This window comes from Coregonus lavaretus (assembly GCF_964263955.1).
Source record: "Coregonus lavaretus genome assembly, chromosome: 7".
NCBI classification, from domain to species: Eukaryota; Metazoa; Chordata; class Actinopteri; order Salmoniformes; family Salmonidae; genus Coregonus; species Coregonus lavaretus.
In genome coordinates this window covers 57,074,558-57,088,867 of record NC_139994.1, presented here as the reverse complement: position 1 = coordinate 57,088,867, position 14,310 = coordinate 57,074,558, and the positions used below count along the sequence as shown (strand labels likewise).

The following is a 14,310-nucleotide window of genomic DNA, read 5'->3' as shown; positions in this document are numbered from 1 at the left end:
TGATAATGTCATCTTTCATTTTTTGGGGAATGTTTGAAAGTATAGAAAGTGTTCACTACCATAGTATAATATCATAACAAATGTGTTTTATTCAAAGCTATAACTGGCTTCTAGTGCATTCACAACATGCCGCTACTTATTTCCAACCAGTTCATTTCATCAATATACTTAACTTTCTTAGAGAAAGTAATACAGTTCAAATGGCAAAGACTAGATGACCCCACTAACACTTACCTAGTTACATGTTGCTTTAATTTGGAAGACAAACAAGACTACTTAAGGGATATCCTGTAAATATGAACACTTCCATTTGGTGAGAAGGGGGTGCTAGGAATAGACATAAACACCAACCTTTTCAAAGGGCCATGGAATGGGTAAAATGTTAGAGAACATTCAGATCGGACTATATTGTGCAGAACAGATATGATTCTCGGTCCTCAAGAATAGGGATTAATTTCATTCCTATCTGCAACATTCTGAATGTTTTGCTCTACTGAATACACCCGTTATCCTCTATCTAGCAGTCATCTCCATCCGTCTCCTGATTATTAACTATTAAGATGTACGGGGTGACATGAGGTTGGTTACTAGTGCAATTTGCAGTCTTGTTGGGTTGAATGTGGACATTATTTTCTCACTCTGCTGTTAGTTCTACCGGATCAGACCCATTTTATTTTATATTTTTTTTATTTCACCTTTATTTAACCAGGTAAGCCAGTTGAGAACAGGTTCTCATTTACAACTGCGACCTGGCCAAGATAAAGCAAAGTAGTGCAATAAAAACAACACAGAGTTACATATGGGGTAAAAAACATAAAGTCAGAAATACAACAGAAAATATATATACAGTGTGTGCAAATGTAGCAAGTTATGGAGGTAAGGCAATAAATAGGCTATAGTGCAGAATAATTACAATAGTATTAACACTGGAATGATAGATGTGCAAGAGATTATGTGCAAATAGAGATACTGGGGTGCAAAAGAGCAAAATAAATAACAATATAGGGATGAGGTAGTTGAGTGGGCTAATTTCAGATGGGCTGTGTACAGGTGCAGTGATTGGTAAGGTGCTCTGACAACTGATGCTTAAAGTTATTGAGGGAGATAAGAGTCTCCAGCTTCAGAGATTTTTGCAATTCGTTCCAGTCATTGGCAGCAGAGAACTGGAAGGAATGGCGGCCAAAGGAGGTGTTGGCTTTGGGAATGACCAGTGAGATATACCTGCTGGAGCGCAGACTACGGGTGGGTGCTGCTATGGTGACCAATGAGCTAAGATAAGGCGGGGATTTGCCTAGCAGTGATTTATAGATGGCCTGGAGCCAGTGGGTTTGACGACGAACATGTAGTGAGGACCAGCCAACAAGAGCGTACAGGTCACAGTGGTGGGTAGTGTATGGGGCTTTGGAGACAAAACGGATGGCACTGTGATAGACTACATCCAATTTGCTGAGTAGAGTGTTGGAGGCTATTTTGTAAATGACATCGCCGAAGTCAAGGATCGGTAGGATAGTCAGTTTTACGATGGCATGTTTGGCAGCATGAGTGAAGGAGGCTTTGTTGCGAAATAGGAAGCCGATTCTAGATTTAACTTTGGATTGGAGATTCTTTATGTGAGTCTGGAAGTTGAGTTTACAGTCTAACCAGACACCTAGGTATTTGTAGTTGTCCACATACTCTAGGTCAGACCCGTCGAGAGTGGTGATTCTAGTCGGGTGGGCGGGTGCCAGCAGCGTTCGATTGAAAAGCATGCATTTAGTTTTACTAGTGTTTAAGAGCAGTTGGAGGCTACTGAAGGATTGTTGTATGGCATTGAAGCTCGTTTGGAGGTTTGTTAACACAGTGTCCAATGAAGGGCCAGATGTATACAAAATGGTGTCGTCTGCGTAGAGGTGGATCTGAGAGTCACCAGCAGCAAGAGCGACATCATTGATATACACGGAGAAAAGTGTCGGCCCAAGAATTGAACCCTGTGGCACCCCCATAGAGACTGCCATAGGTCCAGACAACAGGCCCTCCGATTTGACACACTGAACTCTATCTGAGAAGTAGTTGGTGAACCAGGCGAGGCAGTCATTTGAGAAACCAAGGCTATTTAGTCTGCCAATAAGAATGCGGTGGTTGACAGAGTCGAAAGCCTTGGCCAGGTCGATGAAGACGGCTGCACAGTACTGTCTATTATCAATCGCGGTTATAATATCGTTTAGGACCTTGAGCGTGGCTGAAGTGCACCCGTGACCAGCTCGGAAACCGGATTGCATAGCGGAGAAGGTACGGTGGTATTCGAAATGGTCGATGATCTGTTTGTTAACTTGGCTTTCGAATACTTTCGAAAGGCAGGGCAGGATGGATATAGGTCTGTAGCAGTTTTGATCTAGAGTGTCACCCCCTTTGAAGAGGGGGATGACCGCGGCAGCTTTCCAATCTCTGGGGATCTCAGACGTTATGAAAGAGAGGTTGAACAGACTAGTAATAGGGGTTGCGACAATTTCGGCGGCTAGTTTTAGAAAGAAAGGGTCCAGATTGTCTAGCCCAGCTGATTTGTAGGGGTCCAGATTTTGCAGCGCTTTCAAAACATCAGCTGTCTGAATTTCTCAGACACCGTGCAGAGTTGCAATTCCAAATGCACACTTGTAATTTCTTTCTGTGAGGACATTGGTTTTGTGTGATCCAAGGTTTTGCATTTGCAAGGTTTCATTATAGTCACTGAATTCCAAGGACAACTTGGTAATTTGATAACCCTAGTTGTCTTCAACTAGCCACTGAATATACATGTCACTATTCTTTTAAACCAAGTGTAGATTTCTCAGTGGGTGTTAAATCCCAGTGATTCAGGGTGTTTTTTTAAATCCTGAATCTTGGAGACAAAGTAAAAGTAAGTAGGTAGCCTTGTCTGAGCCAGAATGGCCCATAGTTCAGAACTCCCTCTCCTGTTGCTGTAGTCTACAAGTACACCCCCTTGACAGGACGCTAGTCTATCGCGGAGACAAAAAAAGCAATTGTAAAAGGGGAAAAGTTCACAAACAAAGTTTATTGATAACACAGGTCTCGGGTCAGAATGTCGATCCCCTCTTCAATAAGCCGACAGGAATTGTGTAGCACATGGTTTTTAGGTTTGTCAATGTGGGTGGTCAGACCAAAACGTTTGGAAGGCATCCAGGCTCCCCATTTTGTGGAGGGGATGGGAACTTGAAGGAAGTATCATGCTCAGGCCTATTATCAAGGAGGATGGCATTTGTCACTATCAAACATGGATCAAAATGATTTGCTAGCCGATCTAAAGCCTTTCACGTCCTTTCAGATCTCGCTGCCAAGGTGAGTTGTCCTGGGCCCTGTCCAGGAGTGTGTAACATCACAGAAAGTTAAGATAGAAATGTATTGTTTCAAACAGATATTATTCTGTCATGTAGAATATGGTATCATGTCCGCTCTATTCATTAGCCCACATTTCTATCTGCAACACACAATATACCCATGTTGGTTTCAATCCGTGTGGATGAGGGGGCAAAGAAGTAAAAGGGATGTCACTTTAGACTATTGACATGCACCCCCTAACAACCTGCATCGTAAGAGCCTTCCTTCCTGTTGTCCTCTCTGTAATAGGGGATGTGTCCAAAATGACATCCTATTCCCTATGTAGTGCACTGCTTTTCACCAGAGCCCTGGTCAAAAGTAGTGCACTATAATGGTAGTAAGGGGTGCTGGACGTGTTAAGCCATGGCCACTAACGGACATGCTAAGCCAGCCAACTTAACACAACATTTTGAGCAGCCATTAATGAATTGGAGCAGCTGGACAGTGGGAATCGTGGCAGTGCTAAGGTATTTTGAGAATGTGATACACTTCTAATCGCATTAACACGGCTCCATCATACTCCTTACACCACAATTCTGATTTGTGCAAGAGCCCGAGGCTACTCCAATTGGCTATTCACAGTTTTCACACTATTTGCAGGAGCGGGAAAGAGTAATTCTCAACAGGAATCTTAAAGACATTATTCGTTCTAGAAGTAATTTACTAATGTCACTATTGTTGCTGTTTTTTTTTGCCTTTGGGAAGTTACTTAATGCCAAGGAGATTGAGGTTTAAATATCCAGAACATCAACTGACTATGTATTTCCTTTTTTGCCGGAGTGTCACTTTAAAGACAATTTCACACAAGCAATTTTGTCTGTCGGTGTGTGTGTAACTGGATAGAAGGGACACTTCACTTGTTTTGCTGACAGAACTGTTTGTCAGTAATATCTGAGAGTAGTATAATCTGTCACACCATTTAAGAAGAGGATCTTGTTTGATTGTGGTCTGTCTGAGCAATGCTGAGTGCTGCCAATTGCATCACTTCAAAGATGTCCGCTTTTCACTTAAGCTTATTTTCAATGGCCTGGTTTAAGTATCTGTGTACATATATATGACAGTGCAGGCTACGAGGCAACAGGGCTGAGCCTCAGAGCTTAACCAGCTGCTTTTTGTCACTCGATAATTATGGATTTGACATGGCTGGATCCTTCAATCGTTTTCCCCCTCCTTTCTTCCTGACTGTGTTTAGATTGTCCACTGAGTTTTTTTTCCAGCCATGGTTCTTCTCAACTCTACACTCGTTGGGATTCGCTGCAACAGACACACCACCGCGTCGTCCGCAGCAACGACACCATCCGCCGATGAGATCATAATCCTGAGAGAGATAGACGGTGGGGCCAAGAGGAGGAGGAAGAGAAGTGTTTTTCATTAGTGTCTGATTTCACTGGGCGGGGCGGGGGGGGCACGTCTGTCTGCTTTGGGGATCCTGGATTACTTTAAGCCATTGCACAGTGTCCAGCCACAGAGAGAGGGAGGAGGTCGGAGGGGGGTTGAAGCAGTTCACAGTCATGGCCAGCAGCGGGACATCCTGTTTGAGCGGGATGGGGAGAGACCTCTGAAATAATCTCCCACAGAAGAGACACGGAGACATTGAGTGTCATCCTGGCATGAGGCCAAGGAGAAAGGCGCTCTCCTTCCCTTCAGCCGCCCCTCTGGAAGGCAGTCAAAAAGCACCTAAAGGAAGTCATTTAAAGCTGAAGGTTGATGAATAGTCTCACCTCCCCTATCCTCCGTCCAAGCCCCCCTCCTTCCCTCCCTAAAGGCATGCTCCAGACAGTTTGCAACAAAGGCCCCCTAAATGCTGACCTCACAAAGAAAAGTGTTCCTTTGCATCCACAGGTTTACACTGGCTCCAGGTTTGTGTTCTGCAGGCACGCAAAATGACTAACCGTTTTTAGGATGACCACCTGTAGGTGTCCAATGAGAAGGCTCACTTGTGTTTTCTGTTTGACAAAGTGACTTACAATTGGTTATCTGAATTATGCATTGTGTGCTTTGGGAATGAAATCCATGTTATTGATTGCATTATACATTTAACAGTTGGACATAATCTGCTAAACTCGACTCAATATTCAAGTTGCAATAGGCCTACTGTTCACCTAAGGTGTGAATAAGCCATGTCAAATGTAATTCCAGTGTACACTGTCTATTTTCAGGGAGGAAATTGATGGTGAATGGTGTCCACCGAAGCATCCCCGCCTCCCATTTGCCAAGAGATTTCATCCTCCCAGACTAATCTGCCATTGTCATCAAATTTGCCCACAGTGACAATAATTCAAAGGCATTTATCATATGCTTTAGCTTAGTTGTGTCCCGGCTCTTTTTTTCTGTGTGGCCAATCGCGTTGACCTTGCTGTCATCTCTCCTGTAGAATTCTGGGTGGCAGCTCTGTTGCCCTGAAAACGGCATACAAATTAGCTTTTTACAAATCAGATCAAGTTATGTAAAGAACAAAAGCAAGCAGACATCAAAGAGGACTGGGAGAGGAGGGGAGCGCTGAAGGGGGAGGGGAAGGGAGCGCTGCAGGGGGTGGGGGGGATCCCCCTAGCTCTCCATACAGACAGGGGGACCAGACGAGGGCTTCATAAAGGGTTCCCAAACGGCCGGGTCCCCAGACGCCCTGGATTTGATTATTTATCCCCCCCCCGCCCGCTCCCTCCTCTTTCCACCACCAGACCTTGCACAATCCCTTCAAATGACACCAGCTTTTTTGGAACGAGTTACTCCTAGACCTGGTTTTCGATTTCGGTGGCAGTGGGCTTTCTCTCGCTCTCTCTCTCTCCACCCCCCCCCACCCCGGGTGCCCACCCCGGGTGCCCACCCCAGTCTGTGTGAACCCGCACACACACAATGCCCGCCACAAAACCCACAGGAAAGGGGGAGGGGGAAGGGGACACAAGGAAAAAAACTAGACAAATCTGTTGAACCCCAACTTTCAATGGAATCTCATCCTCTGAAGAGAGATTACAGACCTGTTCTCTCATACTGCTGTCTGTCTGTTCTGGTGAGTTGGCCATGCGTAGTGTGTTGATGGTACCAGGAAAGCTGAAACCAGCAGTACCTGGCCTGACCTGCTCAGCATTAAAATGCTACCAGCCAGCCACCTGTCACCAAACTGACCAAAGTGTTGAACTTGAATGAGGAAGAGAAAACATATCGAATTCAGTCACTCTGCCTGTTGACCATCTTTCCCCTTCCCTACTGTCTTGTCAAACCACACGTTGCTTTTTACTAACCAGTAAGCATACCTCCTTCAAGATGTATTGCCGCTGGGAAGATATTATAATTAAGCAATAAGGCACGAGGAGGTGTATATACCACTAAGGCTAAGGACTGTTCTTAAGCACGACGCAACGCGGAGTGCCTGGATACAGCCCGGTGCCTTATTGCTATTATAAACTGGTTACCAACATAATTAGAGCAGTAAAAATAAAAGTTTTGTCATGCCCGTGATATACGGTCTGATATACCACGGCTGTCAGCCAATCAGCATTCAGGGCTCGAACCACTCAGTTTATAAAATTGCATTACAATCATTTGAAGACAAATGTTTTATGTGAGGAGCAATAAAATCTAATAATAAAAGATTAACAATGAGCTTTAACACCAGGATAAGTAGTCACAAAACGGTAATGGCATAAAGAAGATAACTTAACCTATTCAGTTACTCCAGAGCAATATAGTAATATATATATATATATATATATATATATATATATATACTGTATATTTGGTTCATAATAATAATCAAAAGGAAATCACTGTCTTGCACGGCAGCATTTTCCTCCATTGACAGTAGTAAATTCCCATAATCTCTTGATGACACGCTGATATGAACGTTCCATTAAAACTTCATAAAGCTTAAATACTCCCTGTGCCTCTCTCTGAAGGCCCCAGATGTGGAGGATAGTTTCCAGCAGGATGTAGGGAAACTCCATGAATGCTTCCCAATGGCACCCTATTCCCTATATAGTGCACTATTTTTTATCAGAGCCCTAAGGGCCCTGGTCAAAAGTAGTGAATTATGTAGGGAATAGGGTGCCATTTGGGACGCAAGCCAACTGTACAGCCTCAAGGTGTGCACTGCTTATTTCCTGCAATGTAATTGAAAACAAATGACCCCTTTCTTTTGCATCTTAATTACCTTAAAGCGGCAATCAGCAGTTGAAACAATTACAAAGCGCAATCCATGCCCGTTTTGGTGAAATGCTGATGGATGGGGCTGGAGAAATGTAACCACTCAAATTCATAGACAGAGCTATGGATGCAAGGACTGACCATCCATAATATTAACATTATCGTTTTAACCATGTTTTGGGGCTATATAGTGTTTGTTTACATTTTAGTCATTTAGCAGACGCTCTTATCCAGAGCGACTTACAGTTAGTGAGTGCATACATGTTTTTTTTGTGTGTTTTTTTTATAAACATTTGTGTAAAACAAGCTTATGTTTTGGGTTCTGATGGGGTACATCAGTTGAACTTAGCTCATGAGACATTTATAAGTTATATTCTACAAGCATCAATGGGTACATATCAATTTCTACATCCAAAAATTGATGTGGAATCTGCAGATTGCAACTTTAATGGTTCAATGCTTTGTTGGCCCGGTTCTCAGTTTGGGAACTGTGTGGACTGGAATAGTCTTGATCGGGGGAAAAGGCTCATTAGCCAACTGCTTTTCATCATGGATACAAAAACAAATCAATAGGCCAATCAGTCGACTGCCTTCACAAAATACAATTAATTGAGGAACAGCTATTAAAAGGAGTACATTAACTTAATGTTCTTACAGTGGATATTAGAACGGCCTAACGTTTCCACAGTAAAATGCTTCATACTCAGTGTATGGGTAGTATGGGACTAGGTCTTCCATCATCCAGTGAGATTTTGAGCTAACCTTATGAGCTGGCCATTTTATTCAACAGCAAATATGTGAAGCCAATTAGCCCGTCCTCCCCATTTCTCCTACCAGGTTCCACTGACAGGACAAGAACATCAACCCCTCATCCACCCATCTCACCAGGCTGAACCAACAGGCCATGCTGTAATGTCCACAGGCTGACAGACAGCTCTCCAACTCACAGTCTTCCTGCCTTGACAGAAGAAAAGAGATGATCATATTACTGATGATCCCGGCAGTTTCTAGGCTGGCTGGCTTGTCCTTAAAGAAATGAGGGCGCCTGTCTGTGCTCATTGCTGGTAATGAATCAGCTGAAACTCTGGAACCTTTAGAATTGGACGCACTACTTCTTGAAGTGCAGGGTGCTGGAGGGCACAGTCACAGTGATGTGGCTGTAAGAGGAGCTGCCATCAATGGCCTAACAGGTGCAATGAGATGGACACTACAAATGATCCCCTTATTTGAGGATGTTCAAATTAAACCTGAATGATACCACCAATCAATCATTAAACAATCGGGGGCTCGATTCAATCAGATCCGCTTTAGCCGACATCCGCATAGCGGTTGTTTTGACGGTGTCAGAGGTGGAACTGTGTTAGAGCTGTCAAGTCCACAAGTGGCTGCCGGCATTATACCTAAAGCAGACATTGCCATTGGCTGCACAGAGTCATTAACAGAAAGCCCATGCAGCCTTTGTATAGAAATTCAAACACTGGAATGTGAGATGTAATCTACAACTGGATTAGGATGATGATAGAACTGCCCACCAATTTGACAGCTCCAACGCAGTTCCATCTCTGACACCTCCAAAACATCCGCTATGCGGATGTCAGCTATCGCCGGTTAGCTCTGATCTGATTGAATCTAGGCCCAAGTCATGTTTGTCAATAAAATTCATTTGAATGCCACATTACCAAGAATGCACTGATTATTGTGTGTCAATCTGGTTAAGAGCATATATCCCGCTGCATGCCTATAATTTGCTTTCTGTTGACAAAGTTGTGTCAAATTAGATTTTCAGGACACAAAGGATAAGGAGCTATTTCATTTTTCTAATGAATGGGGAAACTACAGCCCAGCTGTTAATTACTACATGGAGATCTACTGAGGCATATCTTGGCAATATGTCATTCAACATGTTATGTGGCTTCAAATGCCAGCTGTGATACCTTACAGTGTAGGAGAAAATACAGGGGTGTATTCATTAGTCGCACACCGTAGCAAAACATTTTTCACCATAGCAAAAAGTTTTGCAACAAAAACACGTTCATTTAGGTCCCTCCCGTTTTGTTCCATTTGCTTCCGTTTGGTTCCTAGTGAATACACACCTGGCATATCTTCATGCATCTCTTACATTATCAAGCACTCTCATATATCAATGTTCATTCTAATGACCGAGTTCTCTCATAAATCAAGAACAATAGAATGTCAATGGGCATTACTGCAACCACAAGCAAGTTAGCTGAGGTGTATTCATTAGTGCACACCGTAGCAAAACATTTAGCAACAAACACATTTCTATTGGATAAATTCAGGTAGGTCCCTCTGTTTGGTGAATACACCCCTGGTTTGTGAAAGAAGTAGTCAATATACACTGAGTGTACAAAACATTAAGAACACCTTCCTAATATTGAGTTGCAAGAGCAGGTATTCTTAATGTTTTTACACTCAGTGTATGGTTTAGTTTATATAGTTCTTGACATAGTGTATGGCAAGGTGCCACCACATTTATATCTACAAAATGTATAATCATTACAAAAAAGCAAAATTGGAACTTGAAATTGTAAATTGTGGGGGGAAAAACATTGATATTGTGCATGTTTATAACCAATTTATAACATTTATTCATCACTGTATTCCCCCCTGCCAAGATATCTACCTAAATATCTCCTCAGGCGAGTAACTTGGTGAGGAATGTCGTCGACAATCAAGCCAAAGCCTGCCTTTGTCATACAGCACACCTGTATAGTTAGCTCACTCCCGGCCCAGTCACAACAGCTGTAGATCGCTATTGTCATTCACAAAATGTTACTCAAAAGGAATTCTACTGACATCGCTCTTTTTCCTCAACTTGGGTGGCTCTGGCTAAAAAGATACACAGATAAATAAGATCTAGATGTTGGTAGATGCTATTGATCTTCAACAGCAAGTCAAGAAGTGATCCCTTTCTTTAAACAAGTATTAATTCAATAGATCTCACCTGTGGTAACTGCTATGATCATCATTTCTGCCAGAGAGGCTCTGTGTTGCTAGTACCAGAGGACCAACATACACCATGCTGCAATAGGGACGCCTAGTGGCCATTATAAAATAGATTCATTGATATACCTGAACGTGTCCATCATAGTTATGTAAAACATAGAAAAGAGATACAGTACATCTCCTGACATCCATTAAGAAATATATGTAGTTTGATACATTGTGTCAATGTACCACTCTCAGAACAAACTTGGGCTTTGTGTAGATAGAAGACAATAGCCAAACGGTGCTGTCAGTCTGAGTAGGGACTCATGTTGAGAAAATGCAAGAGATCAGAAAATTCCCACTGATTTATATTCGATTGGAAAGCTTGCTTTCCCCAGGTTCTCTCTGGCTGTAGCATTCATCACTCACTGCAGCAATGTTTTTCCTGTGCGATAAAGCCTTTCCTTCATACGAGATAGCTTTACTATTTCATTACTGATACAGTGACAATTGCCTGGTTAACGCGACTCACCTGGTAAACAGCAATGGAATGCTTAAGACCTCAAGTTGTGTCAGACTAGTGAGAGGCGCCCCAGACTGGTTGAAGCATTTTGTCACTATGCACCCATATTATTTCTCCTCTGTGCATCTGTATGCCTGGATAAAGAGGCTTATACTTCTACCTATGTGGTTGTCTTGAGCCAAGGGGGCCCCTAAATCGACAGAATGGGGCATTGTCTGCACATCATATAGCCTCATTGTGTTACTTTAGTTTATTTAGTAAATATTTTCTTAACTCTATTTCTTGAACTGCATTGTTGGTTAAAGGCTTGTAACTAAGCATTTCACGGTAAGGATTACACCAGTTGTAGTCAGCGCATGTGACAAATAAAGTTTGGGAGAAAAGTGGCAAATATATTTCAACTTCATAGCACATCACTGTCTTATTCCAGGCAGGTATGCAGTCAACACAAGAATCCATTAATAATGTATTCTACTCACAATAGAACTAGAATAGTTCATGAGTTATCAATTAAAAGGTTTAGTGACATGCTGATAGCATTTCAATCCAGATGCAAGTCAGAAGAACGCAGCATAATGGATTTATAGGGCACAACACCCGCTAAAAGAGTAAGGAACCATAGGTGCACAATACCTTGGAGCTTTATTCAAATACAACTTTAAAAAACATGGAAATGCCACAGGTATGCAAAAACGTAAACGAAACCACGGTTGTAACAAATACATACAAGCCCAAAATAAAAACCAGCTTCTCTGAAGCCACTTAAAAAAAAAAAAATACCACAGATGAGTAGATGCAAGTTCATACATTTAAAAAGTCCTAAAACACTACCAATGAAAATGTTAACCATTTTGAAGCAGAATGTCCTGAGATGACCCCATGCCACTGTTCATAGGGTTATACCGTCTTCTGCTGTCCCTTCTTTCCTATCAGTGACTTATGGATATGAGGGATGACACCTGGAAAATAAAATGAAATTAGTGCATGTAAATCAAAAACCAGGGAAATTTGTACAACGGCAATCAGTGGCAAAGAATACAAAATAACTGATACACTTACCACCACCAGCAATGGTTGCTTTAATGAGAGAATCCAACTCTTCATCGCCTCTAATGGCCAGTTGCAAGTGACGTGGTGTGATACGCTTGACCTTCAGATCCTTTGATGCGTTTCCGGCCAGCTCCAGAACCTGAAGTTGACGAGCGCGCAAGTAAATATTAGGCTACTGACTCTCGCACGAGCACATCAATTAACTTCGATTGCATGCACAATAATGTATGGTTTAAATGTCATGAACCGCCACACAATTAAAGTGTGTTGTAAACATGCAAAATCACAGTCGCGATGTTGACCAACGTCACCTCAGCCGTCAGGTACTCAAGAATTGCCGCGCTGTACACAGCTGCAGTCGCCCCAACTCTGCCATGGCTCGTTGTTCTGGATTTAAGATGTCTGTGAATACGGCCCACTGGGAACTGGAAAACAGGGCGGGAAACGTTTAACTGCATGCGTTTACCCGTCCGTGCTATCCGTGGTACGTCTCTACCCTATTGAAGTTGAAATTTAAAATCTGTAGGTAAGGGTTACGGTTAGGGGCGTCCCAAGGATCCCAGATAACACTGGCCTGTGTTTAATCAAGTAGTTACCTAGCCATCAATAAGTCGCGAGCCAATTCAACTAAATTATTTTGTGAATCAACACCCAATACAATAGCTAGTATCAGGTTACGAAAATTGGTTATAGTTTTGCAAATTAACAGCGCTACCTTTTCCACACGTTTACCATCGTTGGCGTTAGCATTGTTAGCATGTAATGAATGACTGATGTCCTCACCTGCAAACCCGCTCTCTGTGAGCGCGAAATGGCCTTAGTCTTAGTTTTCCCGGAGTCTTTTCCAGCCTTGCCACCAGCCTGTATAGAGAGCCATTGTTAAAGTATAAATATGTATTGAGCAATTAATGCAAGATACAGGTATGTGTAATTCGCCAGTTTATTCGGCAGCGCGTGCTATGGTTTTTGATAGCCAGCCAATGCCAGGCGAGTCGCATTACTAAGGTTAGTTACCTAACGTACCTAGTTAACTAGCTAATGTTAGTTACAGAAGATAGCTTTAGCTAGCTAAGACAAACATTTCTCAAATACAGTCTAATCCTCACGGTGCACTTGTTCAATAAAGTGATAGCGTTAGCAACGAATAAAAAATAACATACCATTGTATAAGATGTCCCTGCTATTTGCAGCTGCACAGATCTTCCACGAGTACTTATCTAGTTTGAACAATAGTCCCGCCTCAGATTGCCATTTATTTATTGAGAGGAGCTTGATCCGGGACTTTGCATGGAGGAAGCCAGCCAATCAACTCTCGAATAAATTTTTGGGGCATGGCTCTTAGCCAATCACAATGTAAAATTGCTCACTTGTGCGGGAAAATTTGACACGTCATTTCTCATTGCATGTTGGATAATGTAGTTTTAAATATATTTTTGCCCCTTTTTCTCCCCAATTTCGTGATATCCAATTGGTAGTTACAGTCTTGTCCCATCGCTGCAACTCCTGTACGGACTCGGAAGAGGCGAAGGTCGAAAGCCATGCGTCCTCCGAAACACGCCCCTGCCAAGCCGCACTGCTTCTTGGCACACTGCTCGCTTAACCCGGAAGCCAGCCGCACCAACGTGTCGGAGGAAACGCCGTACAACTGGCGACCGTGTCAGCGTGCATGCACCCGCCCGCCACAGGAGTCGCTAGAGCGCGATGGGACAAGGACAACCCGTGCGATGCCTCATGGGTCTCCCGGTCGCGGCCGGCTGCTGTAGTTTCTATTTTATTCTCAATTTATTTAGCAACTTTATAGCAGAGAATAACATAACATCTGTTTATGCTATGTGTGGACCTAACAGTTTTATTGAAATTAAATAGCAAAAAAAAAATATATATATATATATATGTTAATAATCAACCAAATATCTGCATGTTCAAGTTTCTTCAAATCAATGTAGTGTGAAAAACAGTGGTGTAAAGTACTTAAGTAAAAATACTTGAAAGTATTACTTAAGTATGAAAAATGTATGCACTCACTAACTGTAAGTCGCTCTGGATAAGAGCGTCTGCTAAATAACTAAAATGTAAATGTAAGTAGTTTTTTGGGGTATCTGTACTTTACTATTCATATTTTTTGACAACTTTTACTTCTACATTCCTAAAGAAAATTATGTACTTTTTACTCCAATCATTTTCCCTGACACCCAAAAGTACTTAGCAGGACAGGAAAGTGGTCTAATTCACACACTTATCAAGAGAACTCCCTGGTCATCCTTACTGCCTCTGATCTAGCGGACTCACTAAACACA

General features: G+C 42.5%; 1 protein-coding gene across 1 annotated transcript; it reads right to left on the bottom strand.

The window, feature by feature from the left end:
* Positions 1-11,586: 11,586 nt before the first annotated feature.
* On the bottom strand, positions 11,587-13,603 carry LOC311132212 (histone H2A.Z). The gene is made up of 5 exons (XM_084165438.1): positions 13,174-13,603; positions 12,797-12,874; positions 12,325-12,438; positions 12,023-12,152; positions 11,587-11,922 (listed from the first exon to the last, which is right to left on the bottom strand). The coding sequence occupies exons 1-5, from the start codon at positions 13,174-13,176 to the stop codon at positions 11,861-11,863; spliced, it is 387 nt and encodes a 128-aa protein (XP_084021564.1). The 5' UTR covers positions 13,177-13,603; the 3' UTR covers positions 11,587-11,860.
* Positions 13,604-14,310: the final 707 nt, after the last annotated feature.